This window comes from Pogoniulus pusillus, chromosome 3 (assembly GCF_015220805.1).
Source record: "Pogoniulus pusillus isolate bPogPus1 chromosome 3, bPogPus1.pri, whole genome shotgun sequence".
In the NCBI taxonomy this organism is placed as follows: domain Eukaryota; kingdom Metazoa; phylum Chordata; class Aves; order Piciformes; family Lybiidae; genus Pogoniulus; species Pogoniulus pusillus.
In genome coordinates, this window is record NC_087266.1 from 48,739,390 (window position 1) to 48,756,658 (window position 17,269).

Here is a 17,269-nt window from a genome sequence, read left to right on the forward strand (position 1 = left end):
CACGCCCATCTTTCTGTGAGAAGTATCTGAATTAAGGAGAACACTAAGGAGAATAATGCAAAGTGAAGCTGAACTGTGGCCTTTGGAGGCTAAATATTGTCCTGAACACAAAAAGAGCTTGCAGATTCCCACTGAAATAATAGCAGAGGTGTCACCTGGTGCTTGTCTCAATCTGAGAATGGGCCAAGAAAGTCTCAAATATAAAAACCAAACAAAAAACAATCCACAGTAGTAGCTTGAGAAACTGTATTTTGGGGTATCTTTATTAAAGCACTTTCTGGTTTTAATGTGGAACACTCAAAATGCTTTTTATGAAAGATCCTACTAAAGAAAAGCCTCCAAGATTATACCAGATACGGTCAGAAAGTGCCTAAAGAAATCTCTGTATTGTCTTCTTTGGCACCCATGACATCTTATCCTTTAGTGGAGTATCTCCAAATGATTCAGTCAACTTTGGCTGAATTTTAAAAGTAAGTAGCCTGAATTTTTCAGATACTTAGGGCACCTTGCAGCCTTGGCTCCAGGCTGTACCATCAGCTGTTTTATTGTGAGATTGCATAAAATTATCCTGATCTGCCTCCTGGATTTTGTATCTTTATCATAAACAAAACAAAAATACTCCCTGCATTATGTGTAGCTCTTTAGATGAAAATACTTTAGGATGATAACATAAGTTAGCTTTTCTGTCAGCCACTTTGGGCCAACAACTTTAAAGGACACAAGATGACCAAGCACATGATGCAAGGACAATTCAGCTGCTGTACCATCTAATGCCTTGGGAGAAGGGCCAGATTTTGGCAAAGTCAGCAGCAGAGCTCCCGCCGAGCTCAAGGACTGCATTTTGCTTGCTCGTATCTCACGATGACCGACAGAAACATGACTCTGCCAAGCTCTTGCCAGGAAATCTGGCCACTCTAGCCAGATGAATCACCAAAATGAAATCCCTCTCAACCTGCAACCATACCCACACTGCGGAGTTTTATGGCAGAGACACCTGAGATAGCTTGTTGGGTTCACTTTTTACACTCAGCACATTGCAAACCAAGTAGGGGAAGGACAAATCTCCACTTTCCCTGGTGCTCCTCGTGTCTTTGCCAGGGTTTTAACACTGGTGGACTTCACTTTCACGCTGTCCATAGCACCTGGGGCATTTTCTTTCCAGCCATAACAGCCATAATTAAAAAACAAAAGGCAGCCTGAGAAATGCAGCCTCTGCCCCGGGTGAACAAGCGAGATCCTATCACCTCTGGCTCCTTGAGGACCGCTGCCACCCAACAGCAGGCACCGCAGCGCGCCGGCGCTGCAGGCCAACACCCAGCCTGAGGCACGGCGCAGGCCGGCCCCGAAGGCCGTGCCGAGAAGCCAGGCCTGGGGCTGAGCGCAGGGGGAGATACCGGCTCCCCGGCGAGGCACTAGGCCGCTGCCGGCGGCGCCGCCCGAAGGCAGCACAATGCAAACGCCGCGGGGCAGGCGGCCCGCAGCCGCCCGGAGGGAAGGTGCTGGGCGGACCGACCCAACTCCACCGCCCTCACAGCAGAGCGCTGGGCTGAGCTGGGCGGGCGGGGGCTGGGCTAGGCCCCGCCACCACCCCCTCCCCTTCTCCCTTCCCTCCCGCTCCGTCAGGCACCGCCTTCTCTCCCCGCCCCGCCGCAGGCCGCCGCCCGCCTCTCCTCTTCCTCGGCTGCCTGGCTAGGGGGCGGGGGGTGTTCATCGCGGTGAGGCGGTGGAAGGGGCGCGACGAGGCAGGAGGTAGTCCTCGGAGCTCTGCCGGTTCAGGCGTCTTCTCGTCCTTCTGCTCTTGCCTGTGGGCGTTGAGGCGCGACCATGGTGAAGGTGTCGTTTAACTCCGCGTTGGCGCAGAAGGAGGCGGCGAAGAAGGAAGAGGAGAACAGCCAGGTGCTGATCCTGCCGCCGGACGCCAAGGTGAGGGCGGCAGGGGACCAAGCCGCTGGGGCGAGCCCGGCTGCACAGCAGCCGCTCCGCTCTGCTCCGCTCCGCTCCGCTCGGCGGCGAGGTGCAGCCGAAGGGAGGGACGGTTTTGTTCTTCGTATGCTCTTCGCCTCCCGGCGATAAACCGCGGGCGGGCCAGCAGGGAAAGCTGCGCAGCGGCTTGCCCCGCCGCCCCTCAGCTCACGCTTCTAAAATGGCTGACAGGAGAAGCAGCTTTAAAGCTCTGCTTCTCTCCACTTTAGAGATTTTTGTGGTGCTTTGGCTTTTGTTATTTCTTTTAGTCCGACAGCGCTTGGACTGCGTCCAACGCGGCTTTTAAGGCTCTTTAGTCTCCTTCGTGGCGTCCCGTCCGGAGCCGCGAGTCGCGGCAAGCCGAGGGGCCGGCCCGGCAAGGGGCTGCGGTCGCCAGCGTGCCGCGGTTAGACGGGGTCGCGGGGACGGGCTGGCGGCACCGAGCACGGCGGCACCGAGCACGGCAGCCCTCTCGGTCCCACAGCCTCTCCCCAGACGGTTGCCTGTGGTGAGGAGGTCGGGAGTCCCTCCGCTGTGTTTGGGTCGGTCGCGGAAGTTAGTTCTGGTGCTGGAGGTTCGGTCGCATCTGGTGTGCACGCCGCGTCGCATCGGGCGGGGAGGTCTGGAGAAGTGCTGGCGAGCGCAAACCTGGAGTGCTTCAGGGCAGGCAGAACTTTGGCCAGGGTACGGTTGGAGGTTCGGCCGGTCTTGCGCCGCAGAGTGTTCGCGGAGCCTGGAGATTGTGTGGTAAAGCGAACTTCGCCTTGAAACTTGGGCTGGTTTAAATCAAGGAACAAAGAGCTGGGCCCCCCCGCCCCAAAACAACACCCAAACTCCAGTCGATGTCGCCTTCCCTTGGCGTCTCCAAACAGCAGCGACGAACAAAACAGCAGCGGACTTTAAAGTTTGCGAAGTGTCCAGAATGTAAAGATTTTTGCTTGCAGTCTCTGTGCTGCTGTAATCAAAACCAGTGTTTAATTGGGAGCGATGCAAGTTGCTCAGAGCTCTTCAGAAGGAGAAGGAAGACCTGAGCAGTGGCCAGCAGCGTATAAAAAGCGTGCCTTGCTGTTTGCATTTCCTTCGCAGGCTTTTGTGCATCAGGCCTCTGAACTGCCAGACTGGATCTGCAAACAGATACTGTTTGTTAATTTGCTAGGTCTTTGTGACGGACTTCTGCCTGGGAAGACAAGTATCTGTTGAACTTTTAGTGTGAATTTCTGCCCTGGTGTAGGTCTTGCTGTGATTTTGATGGGGCCAAGTTCTTAACCTGCAGAATCCGCTGTCGTTTCAAAGCCAAGGGGAAGGCTGCAAGGCGCTTTGTAGTGACATGGTCCTGCTGCAGCAGTTGGTCAAATTTCACCTTTCGTTTGGAGCATACTGCACTTAGAAAGCTCCAGCCGAGGTACGGAGGCCCTTAGAATAGTGTTCCACAGCAGCTGAGAGCGTATCATTGCTCAGATTGCCCGCAATTACGGGAAATCCGTTAGGTGATCTGTGTGCCTAGTTCCTAATGCGGGAGTGCTGCTCTCTAGAAGGTAATAGATTTCCCAAGGCTGACTTGAACTGTGGAGTTCCTTCCTGACCCCAGGTTTGGTGGTCAGTTTGATAGCAAGCATGTAATCAAGACACAAACTGCAGGTCCCAGAAAATGGGGATTTCATATCGCCCTGGAATCCAGATCTCCCCTGGATGATGTTTGCTTCACAGAGCCTACCAATTTAGGCTTGTAGTTCCTACAGCTAAACAAACCAATACATCTGGCAGATTGTACACTGGGGATCAAATCCTCTGCACCCTGTCCAGATTCTGACGAAAGTGTGTTATTTGACCATGATTTCATTAACACAGAACTGTGAATTCTTGCAGCTGAGGATGAGATAATCATAAGGATCTACCCTAACTTTGCCCATGTCTTAGTACTGCTTTTCTCACCTGGAAATAAGACTTGCAGGCATTTATTAACCAGGTCAAAAGGTGATCTCGTTTCACAGCAGTAGCTTCTTACAAGTTCTTGCAGTATCATCAGGGGTTGCTGATGGCTGAACAAGGCTTAAAACAGTGGTAAAATAGCATGCAAGGAGTGGATGCTCTCCAAAAGCAAATGGGCACTCTTCAGGAGCATCAAGCCTTTGACATCCTTCTTGACACGTTTCCATCTTTCTCTGTGGAACTGCAGACCTGTACCTACCAGTGTGCAAACTTCTCTTGAATAAGCTTTCTTTGAGCTTGCATGTGTTTGAGCATAAACAAAGGCAGATCTCAGCACAGTAGTGTCATCTGTAGTCCTAGTAGAAAAGGCTACACAATCCATCCAGCATTATCAGTATGGAAACAAATTATGTCATATCTGTTGAGTTATTTGGATCTTTTAAGTCTGAAGGTTTATTCTCAGATTTCAGACAAAATAAAAGGAACTGAAGGCCATTGTAAAACTTGATTCCTTTGAGATTGGGTGCAAGATACAGTCTTTAAACTTTGCCTTCTCTAATAACTTAAATGCATTAGAAATGAATCTTTTTACCCCCTCTACAATGAACTTCAGCTATCTATTTAGTTCTTTGGAGAGCAGGGGAAAAACAAGACACAACTGACAAATATGTTACACACCCCACTCTGGAAATCACCCAGACTAGACTCAGCCAGCTCTGGAAATTGAAGCTTTATATTTACAGCTTAGCACAATATACAAGCAGATATTTACTATATATATACAGAAGTATACAAGGTAAAAGGTAATACAGAAACACAACAGCCCTCCCAGAAACCTGAGTCCCCAGGAGGGCTCTCAGCTGCCCTTCCACCTTTCTCCCACCCCTCTCCCTTATCCCGATGTTGCCTTATGCCCAAGGAAGACTGAAGGGTTGGCTGGGGGGATTAGGAAGCAGGTGGATTAATCAGACAGATGGCAGGTTAGGTTAGAGAGAGAGAAATGCAGCCCACAGCCCAGACAGAGAGCATCTCTCTTACCTATGTTTGGATTCTTCTCTTACACATCTCAGCAAGCCTATGAGTGAAGTAGACATCACCACTGTTTCCCTTTCACAGCCTGTAATCTAATTCTTCTCACCAAAACACTCTAGCTAGCTTCAAACTAGCAGTTATTCCTATCACTTAATTGCTGGAAAACCCTTAGTTTCAGGTGAGGTTTGAAGCAAATAGGAAAATGTGTATAGAAGAGTGAGTTTTTGTAGACTGCAGAAAGGTCACCTCTCCAAAATGGTGTGTATGGGACGTTTGTCTTTTCCTCTCTGATACCTTTACAGACATTGTTTCTGTAGGATGTTAAACAGATCTGGATCACGAGTGTGAACGTGAGGAATATTACATAACTTTTTATGAAGAAAGCCCTAGGACATCTTCTGGCTTTGAAGTAAATGGAAACACTTAAGAATGGAAGAGGATCAGCAGAGTTGCACATTCAGAATTTTATTATCAAGAACTTCCAAAGGCTTGAGCAAGAAATAATGAAAAAAATACCCAAACAGATACTCTGAAAATAAAAGAAAATAAAGATTTGTGGAATAGGCCTTCTGGATAGTTCTTCGATGGTCTTGTTTTGCTGCTTGTCCCAGCATGGTGTCATGAAGACTACCACTCTGCTATTGAAGGATTACTCTCAAGTGTGTATTTGTCCTGAGGCTTGCTAAAGAGCATTTTCAGCCAAAATATGCTGGTGATAGAAGCACTCTGACCTCAGCAAAATTTTCCCAGTGAACTCTGATGCAGATAGCAATAGGCAGTTGAGGAAGGTGCAAGAAGGGTAGGAGATGTGTCATGGGAACAGCAGCTGAAAGAAAGCTTTTGCAGAAGGCACTGCTCTTATGCATTGCAATATGCTACTTTAAAAGGAGTTTAAAAATGAAGCTTGCTAATCCTGCTTCTGCGTAAATCACCTGTCAGTATTACTGCATGTTGTGAAAGTGGCTCCATACTTACTGCAGGCAGCCACTAAAACTGCTGCTGCTATTGGGCTAATCTTTACATGCCATAATTCTTGGCCCAAATCCAGAATATCCTCAGTAAAGATTCTCAGACCACATTTCCTTTTCTGCTTTGTTCACTGTCCATGCAGTAAGGTATTTTGTGACCCAATTTCCCAACAAGCAAACAATGAATGGTACTCTAACATCTTTTCCTACAATAGATCTGTGGAGAGCCAAAGATAATTCTGAGCATAGTTGAAGTCTTGAGATACTTTGCAGAGTCTGTTCAGTACATTGAGTCTTCCCCATAGCTGTTTGGGCTCTCAGTAACTTCAGGCAATTGCTGCCTTCTGCCAGGTGAGGTAGCAACCTTTTGTGTTTTGTTTTCTTGGGGTGCTTGAGTCAGCACATCTTTAACAGATGCAGCTTTGTAAGTGGATGGTGTCGATGCACACCACTGTTGTTAGAGCTGTCCTTTGGATAGCTGTGTCTGCAGACAGTTCAGTGTGATAGTACAAAGGTGAAGAAAGTAAAAGCAGTAACTTTTTGCATTTTTTTCCTTACTACATTCTGCCTTTTTTTTTTTTAAAGTTAATCTTTTCTAAAGCATACTAAAATAGGCACTTTTAACACAGAGTGAGAAGGTCCATCTGGGAAATACTGTTGAGCAAGTAATGAGTACTATTTTGCATGTAAAAATGCTCTTGGATTTTGTGTTGTGTTACATGTTAGCTTTACAGTTGGCATACTCTGTATGTATGTGTGTAGTTGAGAGTCTAGGGCTGGGTGCTAGGTTGGACTGGATGATCTTGGAGGTCTCTTCCAACCTGGTTGATTCTATGATTCTATATATATATGTGTGTGTATATATATATAAATACTAGATAACATATATGTACTATGTATGTTAGTATACACACTAATGAGTAATTTGCTTATTGTTTTGCTGTAAGGAAAGCAGATTTTCCTACTTTATGGGACATATCTGTAGAGGGTTGTTTTGTTTGTTCTTTCTTGGAGTAGATTCCTTATTCCTTCAATAACCTTCATCCACCAAATTTTCTGTGGGCCTCTCACCAGTGACTTACTGGTGAAAGAGCAGTCTTCATATTTGCTCTGGTTTTGGTGATGCAACTAGGTCATTAAACCAACCAGCTTCTGCTATCTGTCAAATCATTCTGTGATAAGGCATATTTATTTAAAAGAGGACCAGAAGTAAAAAAATTCTAACAAAGTGAATTATCTCTCCCTTAGCCTCCCTAATTTGGCTAATACTTCAGTGAAAAACCACCAAACTTGAGATGAAAACTCTCAGGCACAAAGGATATCCAGGATTCCGCTACCAGTTTGGCTTTATGAGTACCTGCAAGCGTAAATTCAGGGAAATTGAGTTTATGTTAACAAAATTTGTGACAGGTAATTCTCTTGCTCCTTTGAAGTAAGTTTAAGTATTTGGAATTACAAGTTACAAAGTTCAGAAAGTGATCTGGAGGAGGCTGTGTCATCCCTATCCCCCCACCAAGGGAAATGAACCTGTGGGACAGAATTCTATCAGTGGTCCATATCTCACTTTGCTGTTTCTCATCGCTTCCTGACTTGAATAACAAATACAAAGCTTTGGTTGGGACATACAACCATTTCCCAGAAGAATGGTATTTAGTATTTCACACCAGACCTTTGTGATAACTGCTTTGTCAGTTGTTTGTATCATTTACATTTCTGGCTGAGCCAGAGTTGATGCCCATGCATATAATTACAGCTTACATGAATTTGGTGCAGGGATGAGCATTGAGGCAGTACAAATATTTCACTAAATAGTTTGTTTCTTTTGGATTAACAAATTTATACTTGCCTGAGGCCTCTTGTCCTAAATATTTAGTTAGATTTTTTTCTTCATATTATCATGAGGCAAAGTCCATAATTAGATGAAGCTTTAAGTAGTGCAGTATATAGAAGAAATATCCTGTGCTGTAGTGTATTGTTGTACTTAATTCCATAAATACTTTTCCTGTGTTCACTCCTGTGATAGAATAATCTTTTCTTCCTGATAAGCTTCAAGAACTAGTTTGCATATGAACATTTGAAAGTGGTATGAAATTACAACTTAAGTGAAGGTAGTTGGAACCAAAAGTTCTTTTCAGTGGGAAAAGCTAAAGGTTTTTATTTCTGAAGATGTGGATCAAGATGAGGAGTGGAACTTTGCTGTATGAGCAAACATCTGAAGGAAAATGTGCTTGGAATCAACACTGTTTTCAAGGAGACTCCTTCCATTATAATGAATATTTAATCCAAGAGATGCATGTTGATTCCAATAAAAGTTTAATTTCAAGGTATAATGTGTATGTGGGATTTTTTTCCCTGGTATTTCAATGAAGTGTTTACAGTTGCAAATGCAATCCACACAGTTGTGCTTTTACAGACTCTTATAAATAAATCAATTTTCTATGTCATTTGTGTGCAATTTTCATTTTTTTCCCCTTATCAACAAGTTAATATTTTGATGCTAATGGCTATTTGAGAGGGGGCTTATCACAATAGTAATCATAGTTAACTTCTGTCAACTCTTCTGCAGTTGCAATTTTGGAATGCTTGTCAGTGTTTTTCTGTCCAGTAGCCACTAGCTGTGGGCACCAAATAGCTCACATACAAAGAAAATAGTTCTTGTGACCTCAGGAAATAGCTTCAAGAGTAAATACTGCATTTTTAGGGTTTCCTTTGCTTTTTCAATTCTGTGCTTCCAAAAATGTTATGATACATTTCAAACAGAAGAACTGCATCTGAGGTAAGTAATATGTGTGGCATTAGCTAGTGCATTTGTGCATTTATATGTTCTTTTCTTTTTCCCCTCTCCCTTCCCCCCCATCTAAGCTATAATTGACAAAGTTTAGCATTATCTGTTTTTAGTCTCCTGATCCATATAAATAATACAGCATTCATTTTCTTACTATTTATGTGCTGCTTTTTATCCTCAGTGGAAATTACTTTGAGTCTACAGATGAAAAGCAGGCTAATTTATAAAACTTGGGTATCTGTCCTAATTTTACAGATGTGGTAAACCAAAGGAATGAGATAATTAATAAGACTGAACTGTGCAATGAAGTCAGAAATGGTTTTGCAGCAGACATTGCATGGCCTAGGGTTTGGACCACAACAAACAGAGAGAGACTCTAGCTCCATTCTGAGTAATCCATGAAGTAGCTACAAAGTAAAGGTCCTTTTTGCCTTACAAAATTTACCCTGAAAAAGATGGCAAAGTAATGCTTGCCCAGGGGTTAGTGTAGATGTGATGGAAGAAATAAATTGATACTTTGTTTTCCCTTTCCAAATAGTGTCTGTGTACAGCTCCAGTACCCTGGCACTGGTGAGGCCGCATCTCAAATGTTGTGTACAGTTACAAGCCCCTCGTTACAAGAAGGACATTGAGTTGCTGGAGTGTGTCCAGGGAAGGGCAGTGGAACTGGTGAAGGCTCTAGAGAACAAGTCTCATGAGGAGCAGCTGAGAGAGCTAGGATTATTTATTCTGGAGAAGAGGATGCTGTAGGTCCTGTAGAGACCTTCACACAGTATCACAGTATTATCAGGGTTGGAAGAGACCTCACAGATCATCAAGTCCAACCCTTTACCACAGAGCTCAAGGCCAGACCATGGCACCAAGTGCCACGTCCAATCCTGCCTTGAACAGCTCCAGGGACGGCGACTCCACCACCTCCCCGGGCAGCCCATTCCAGTGTCCAATGACTCTCTCAGTGAAGAACTTTCTCCTCACCTCCAGCCTAAATCTCCCCTGGTGCAGCTTGAGGCTGTGTCCTCTTGTTCTGGTGCTGGCCACCTGAGAGAAGAGAGCAACCTCCTCCTGGCCACAACCTCCCCTCAGGTAGTTGTAGACAGCAATAAGGTCTCCCCTGAGCCTCCTCTTCTCCAGGCTAACCAATCCCAGCTCCCTCAGCCCTTCCTCGTAGGGCTGTGCTCAAGGCCTCTCCCCAGCCTCGTTGCCCTTCTCTGGACACGCTCAAGCATCTCAATGTCCCTCCTTGTTGCTCTCTACAGGAGAGAGATTGTAGTTAGGTGGGTGTTGGCCTCTTCTTCCTACTATCAGGTGATAGAAGGAGAGGGAAGGGTCTCAAATTGCCCCAGGAGGGGTTTAAGTTGGATATTTAGAAAAACTTCTTTACTGAAAGAGTGGTCAGGCATTGGAATGGGCTGCCCAGGGAAGTGGTGGAGCCACCGTCCCTGAAGGCGTTTAAATAAACATGTAGACAGGGCACTTCAGGCCATGCTTTAATGATCATGGTGGTGTGAAATCAGTGGCTGGACTTGATGATCTTAGAGGTGTTTTCCAACTGAAACAGTTCTATGATTTTAGAAACCAAACCAACCAAACAAGAAGTACAGACAGAAAAAGGCCCACAAACATTGTAATAGTAGAGCTCCTTGAATGCAAACAATTGGATATTTTGCAGTTGCCTTCATTCTCAGCTTCAGCAAATCCCTGCTTTTGGTTGTGGCTCTCCCCTGTTCTGAAAGTGGAACTAGATGGTGGAGTAACTGTTAGAAGTGTATGCTGAGGAGGTCATACCTGGGTGGGAACACTGATCTTTGAGGTGAATCTTACGTGGCTGCTGAATCACTTCAGTCTAGTCATAAACTTAGTGAACAATGCAGCCTACCTAGAAACCCCTTGTGTTCACATGCTTGGAGCTGCAGTAGCTTTGCGGGGTGAGAGCCTGAACATGGCTTTCTGAGGTCACTGCACAGCATGGTGAGTTGCCTTGCCTCAGGTTTGCAGTTTGGGAAGCTCTCGTGCTGCCTGGTAAGGTGTTCCAACATCGTCCAGCCTCTGCATCTGCAGGGTGTGATGCAGCCAGCTGCTGTGCCTGTGCTCCACTGCAGGCTTTCAGAAATTGCCCACGGAGGTGGTGGGGGCACTGTCCCTGGAGGTGTTCCAGAAATGTGGCCATGGCACTTTGGGACATGGCTTACAGCCTTGGTAGTGTTAGGCTGATGGTTGGACTCGATGACCTTGCAGGTTTTTTCCCCAGCCAAACCAGTTTTGTGATTCCATTGCAGTGGAACCTTTCAGACTGTTAGAGCAGTTTCTTCTAGAAAGGTCATCAAGCCTTTCAAGGTCAGCTCTTCTGTGCTGGCTCTCATGAGTGCTACTAGTTCAATGCTGTTCTGTATTTGCATGTGGAGTGGCTTCCCCTGAGAGCTCTGCTTGCTGTACAAGGACTTCACATCTGAATTCACTAATGCATGTAATACTAAGGAGAGGGGCCCTGTCTCTCTGTAGTCATGGTCTGAACAAAACCTTAGGAGTTCCAGAAATAACATGCAAAAATACCCTTGGAACAGACTCACTTTTCCATAAGGACATGCTGGGGATCACCTGGCTGGGAAGCCAGTCTGCCGAGAAGACCCTGGGGCTCCTGATGGCCAGCCAGCTGGGCATAAGTCACTAGCATCACTGAAGGCCAAGAGCTTTCCAGTCTAAAATAAGGTCAGCAACCTGTGCAGCTCCACCTAGTGCCACCGTGATAGCGGGGGGCAGAACACATGTTCAACAAGGAGTGTCCAGTGGAGGCTGTTTCCACCTGTGGATGTGATGGCTGTGAGGAGATTTCACAGCATCCTCCTGCCACTGGAGAGCTGAGTGAAAATACAGAGGCCATAAATGATAAATGAGAGCTTCTACCTGGGTACAAGCGAAATAATTCTCAGTCTGAGGATAACTGAAAGCTGACTGGGCTACCCAGAGAAGTGCTGAAGTGTCAGTCCTTGAAGGTTTTGAAAACTTGACTGGAAGAGAGTCCTGGGCAACCTGAACAGGCTTCAGAGTCAGCTCTCTTTTCGAGCAAGAGGCTGGACTAGGAGACTTCTGCGAGGTCTCTGTGGTGCTAGGTTCTACTTCTGAAAGCAACTCGGATGCGGCTTTTTTAACTCGCATGAGATGACATACCATCTGTGGCTGGACTGGGAATAGAGTTATTAAATTCTGAGGCTCAGTGGTGCATATGTGCATGCTAATGAGATCTCTTGGGTGAAAGAGCCATCACCGCTTGGGAAAATAGCCTTGAGAGAAATCTAGGTTAGATCCACGCAGCGTTCCGTCCGACTGATGGCTGAGGTTCAGGCAGCCATAGGAAAAAACCAGAGACATTTCACACAGAAGGAATAGGCAGGAACTGGAACAGTCAAGGTCAAAAAGATAATTTAGTATCGATCCATTTTAAGTGGAATGGGAACCTTATAAGTTCCTTTTACAAACATTGATCTAATTCAGGATAAAGTCGAGCGAAATACTGCATTTCAAGGTAGAGATGTAGTGCAGGGTTTTTACAAGTATGGTAAGAGCACAAGTCAGTGTCGAGTCAGAGAGTGCTGTGCAGGTGGGGAGAAGGCTTTATTTTGGCAGTGTGTAAAAATGAAGCCTTTGTCCAAATTGGGGAGGTATAATGAAATGCTGTATTTGACAGGCTGTAATCATGAAGGGTGTAGCAATTTTGTTTTCTGAAAGCAAAGTGTATTCTGGAAAATGTCCCATATAACATCTTAGACTTGGGGTTTCTTGGTTCAAACACAGAAATGTATCCCTCAGGCACCTCCTGCTGGATGTCTGTGCAAGCTTTCATCTCTGTGTTTTGGTCTGTGACTTGCAAACATTTTTCTTAAATTACCTGAGAAAAATAGGTGTGGAGTAATGAAAAAAAAAATCTATCAGTCTAATTTATGACATTAGATATGATTAAGAATTAGAATATGCTCTGTACCTGAAGCTGTAGAGCATTTCTGTGGCTCCTCTTCCCAAGAATGTGGTACACTGATGTGGTGAATGGTTTATCTTGTAGCACCCATGAAGGGAGGAAATGGAAAGAAGTTGTGCCCAGTACTTATTTGCATGTTGTCTGCTATCAGGCAGACCTGGTTGTTGGGATAGGGAAAGATGTAGGGAGCATAGACAAAGAGTGAGAAGGAAGTTATAGGAGGGCTTGAAACTGCTGGGCTTGATGGTGAGAAAAGCACTTTGGGAAATGGACAAAGGAAAGAAGAACAAATTGGGGAACACCATTGGAAGAAAAAAAAGAGTAAAATCTATTGTGTGGTTAATTTTACAGTTGCTGCAGACAGCCTGTGTGAGGATGTAGCCAAAAGATGTAAATGTGAATCACGTGAAGACAGACACTGCCTGGCCTACAAAGACAGAACTTTCAGGTTAATTAAGTTTGGCTGGGGTTTGGTTTCTGAGTTTGTTGGGTTTTGGTTCAGTTTTCCCTCCCCCCAATTTCTAGTCCATATAGGACTAATAATTAACCACCCTTAACAGTGTTGCTCCCAAATTTAATCAAAACAGCAGACTAATTAGTTAGAGGTTTCTTCTTCTTTGCCCATCCTCCATAATTGCTGGATGCTATCAAGTACAGTAATAGTTTATCTCAGAAGTGGCAGTGTTTAGGTAAATCAGGATTACTCATCAGCTAAGAGCTGCAGGATTACTCTTCCAGGACATCTTATTTTATTGTCCTTTTATCATGTAGTTGCAGGTAAACTGCTGATTCACATCCTTTGCATTCACTACAGTTGTAATTTTCCTTGACTTCCTGCAGAGGAATTGAACTCTTCATGTTGCACCATGTTTCTCTCTAGTTTTATTTGCTGCTCCCCTTTTCTTGCCTGTTTTCTGATGTGTTCTTGTTCTCCCTTCACCTTCATCTTTCCCAGTGTATTCAGTTTTCCTTCCTATCTGCCAGCACCAGTTCCCTTTTAAAGATGATCTTACACTGGCTGCTTATATTAATGCTTTTATTCCACGACAATTATGAAGGTTGAACCATGAAATGAATGATTTGACAGACACCTCTTTTTAGTAAACATCATTATTTGATGGAAGGTAGCATTTGACTAATAGAAAAGTGACCTTGTGCTTTGAACTTTGGAGATCTCTTGGAATGTATTTGCTTGTTCCTGCTACATTTCCTGCTGCTGTACAACAGATTTTGTGTTTATGGTATTATATTATAGGACATATGCAGGTACTGGAAATACAGGAGGAGGCTGGCAGTGCCAACTCCCTAATAGCTGATTCTAATCAACCTGTGTGGTTATCCATGCTACGTGACTGCAGCAAGCAGCACCAGAACTAAGGTCTGACTTCTGTGTTGTTCTTTAGGCAGAGAGCCTTTGGCCAGATGGGCAAGTCCCTGTCCATCTTGATGGAAGAGGAACTGGCAGTGCTGCCACAGAAGGGTTGCAGTGTTCAGATATCAACTGTGCATAAACAACCATAGCTTGTTTTCGGGCTTCATCGTCTGAGTAGCAAAACCACGTCATGCCTTGTGATAAGCAAGAGGTCTCTGAGGCATCTATTGTGTGTGGAGTCTGTTTTTCCAAGTAGCAAGTTAAAAGAGCATTGTACTTAAAATTTAAATCTAATTTTATTAGGAAGCATAAAATTGCTGCTTGAGAAGCAGATCGCTGTTGATGGCCTTCCAGATTCACAGCATCTGTCAAGTTCAGAGTCTTGCAAAAGCCTGCCTTAATTTCTCATCTGCAACAAGTAATAAATAGAATCCCAGGCTTAGAGCAGGCTTCAAGCAGGAATACCATGGGAGGAATGCAGAGCTCTTTCTAAATTAAGTTCTCTTTACATCAACTGTCTTTGAGAAGGATTTGCTACAGGTGTCAGAGCAGGCAAGCCTAACCAACAGAACTCAGTGTAGACAGCCATTGGTCAGTATTTTATTTAAAGATTTTTAGCTTCCCTCGTTAAAAAGCACTTTCAGGGAGTCATCAATTTCCATTCTCCCCATTCCACTAATTAAAGCTGCAGTTGGTCAATATTTGCCTTTAGGAAGCTCCGTCTGCCCCACTGTGTTCTGTCCATCCATGTGAGCTGACTGGCACACAAAGGATTTCAGAAGAAAACTGTTTTGAACAGCTTCCAGACAGTTCTACCCACATTAATTGCCAGCTTTTGTGTGTGTGTATGTGTGCATAGATCAGTTGTTACTCTCAGATGCAAACCATGGATGGCCTGTGCAGACGTTTTCAGTAGTAACCGTGGTACTCAGTGGTTCTCTGTATTTGTTCTCTCTCTGGAACAAAGATTCTCTTGGTTCTAAAAGACAGTTCCTCCTCCTAAAATAATTTTTATTGACAGTGCATTTATTTTTAAACTTGGGCCATTTCTCTGGAACACAAACCCTATGAGGAGAGGCTGAGGGAGCTGGGGTTGTTTAGCCTGGAGAAGAGGAGGCTCAGGGCAGAGCTCACTGCTGTCTGCAAGTACCTGAAGGGAGGTTGTAGCCAGGTGGGGTTGGTCTCTTCTGCCAGGCAAGCAGCAACAGAACAAGGGGACACAGTCTCAAGTTGTGCCAGGGGTAGTCTAGGCTGGATGTTAGGAGGAAGTTGTTGTCAGAGAGAGTGATTGGCATTGGAATGGGCTGCCCAGGGAGGTGGTGGAGTCACCGTCCCTGGAGGTGTTCAGGCAAAGCCTGGATGAGGCACTTAGTGCCATGGTCTAGTTGAGTGGCTAGGGCTGGGTGCTAGGTTGGACTGGATGATGTTGGAGGTCTCTTCCAACCTGGTTGATTCTCTGATTCTCTTGCATAGATGCACATCAGTCACACAATATTGTAGACTCCCCAGAACATATCCATTGTGTCTGGTTTAGGTGGATTCTTACCTAATTGATTTATAGGATTTCTTTTTTCCTTGTTAAATCATGTAGTTGACATACTCTTAATTTCTGCAAAGGAACAAGGTCTGTTAGTCTCATCCATTTTAATATGAACTAGACATATGCCTTGTAACTCTTAAGGCTGCTTTACTTTTTATGTTAAAGCATTTATGTGCTACTATGTACTAAAAGCCTCGGGGGGAAAAATCTTAAGTAATTATCAAGTCTAATGATACACATTTGTGGCACAGTACTGGAGCTTCTTAAAAGAATTCTGTCACATTCCCCCAAACATCAATTTGATATTTAGCATTTACTTAGAAGTATCATTAAAACAGAACAGAAAACAGTGAGGGACTGTATGACCAGTAGCTGTCAATAACTAGTAAAGTTTGCAGGTTTAGGGAGTGTGAACTTTTTCTTCTTTAATCCACTCCAGACCAGTTAATGCTGATCATCATAAATATGTTCTTGTGAAGATCTCTCTGTAGTTGAGAAGTGGTTTGGTATGTAGTTTGTGGTCTCATTTGTCAGTCTCCAGAGTGTTTCAGGGTCCCAGTAACAAGGTAGAGGGCAGCTTTACATTGGCTGCTGTGGTCCATTTGTTGATGAAAATGGCAGTCTTCTTACATCTTCTTTGGCAAGATTCAAATCTCTCTTCTCACAATCTCAGATAGAAAACTTAATATTAGTTTTTGTCTCACAGGAAAATTGTTTCTGCAGAGCTTCAGGCTCTTCAGGTTGAGAGGTTCTGGACCATTTAATTTTGACACTGTTGGTGGAGTGTACAAGTGGTAGGAAGATGCTTCTGTTTCATGTCTTGACGATGGGAAATAGGCTTATCAAATGTTTTCCAATTAGAACAAGCAGTTCATCGAGGGAAACAAGCCAGCAGTGGGATTGCATCCAGTTCCTCCTAAGGCATTTGCATCGGAGAAGATGAGTTCTGTTGAGGATTCACCAGGGGGTCAGAAGTACTTGGTGCAGAGATGAAGCAGATAAGAAAGAAAAGGACCACAACAGCAGTGGTTACTGCTCACAGAAGTACAGAGGCATATTTTTAGAGGTCAGGCTTCAAGTACATGATGCTTTCTTTTCTCAGCTACCTCTCTCAGTAGAAAGCTGACCTAGAGAGAAAACAGTGAGCGAGCTGCAATTTCCTGTTGTGTGTCCTGGCTTCAGAAGCCGACTCTGCTGTCTGGAAACAAAAGGCAGTTGAAGCGCCTCTCCCTGCTGCTAATTCAGCACTGTCCTTCTTCGTGGAGATCCACTTTCACTTAATGTTTTTGCTTTCAGAAAATTATCTACTTGGAAGGAAGGTGAACATCCTTCTTTGGCAGTGCAGAGGGTCAGATTTATACAGTCAGGGTCGAATTCTGTTTGGTCAGTTCAGCCCAAACTCAGCTGTCATGGCAACAGCACGAAAGTTTAGCCACCTTAGCCACAGGACAGCTACTAATATGAGTATAGTTTAGTTCGAATAAGTTATTCATAGTAATTTAGTTTAAGATGTCTTAAAACTGCTTGGCACTGTTTCTAGTTTTCAAACTCAAAAGAGGAAATCAATTCTGTGTTCTCCATCAACAGCTTATGGTTTCTCTTTACTGAGATGCAGTACTTTGGTGCACTTTGTTAAGCAGAGGCTAACTCCTGCTCTGTGTTTGGTGTCCTGCTTTCAGCAGGCAGCTGAAAGCATTGCAACAGGCAGCTG

The 17,269-nt window shown here is 44.7% G+C and overlaps 1 protein-coding gene across 2 annotated transcripts in view; it reads left to right on the forward strand.

The window, feature by feature from the left end:
- The first annotated feature begins 1,642 nt into the window (after positions 1-1,642).
- ITM2B (integral membrane protein 2B) overlaps positions 1,643-17,269 on the forward strand; it is a 29,440-nt gene continuing 13,813 nt past the window's right edge. The window contains exon 1 of one of the 2 annotated variants that reach the window (XM_064175594.1): positions 1,643-1,923. In XM_064175594.1, coding sequence (XP_064031664.1) covers positions 1,825-1,923 — 99 coding nt within the window. In that variant the 5' untranslated portion in view covers positions 1,643-1,824. The remainder of the gene's footprint in view (positions 1,924-17,269) is intronic. The other variant, XM_064175584.1, reaches the window with a different exon arrangement.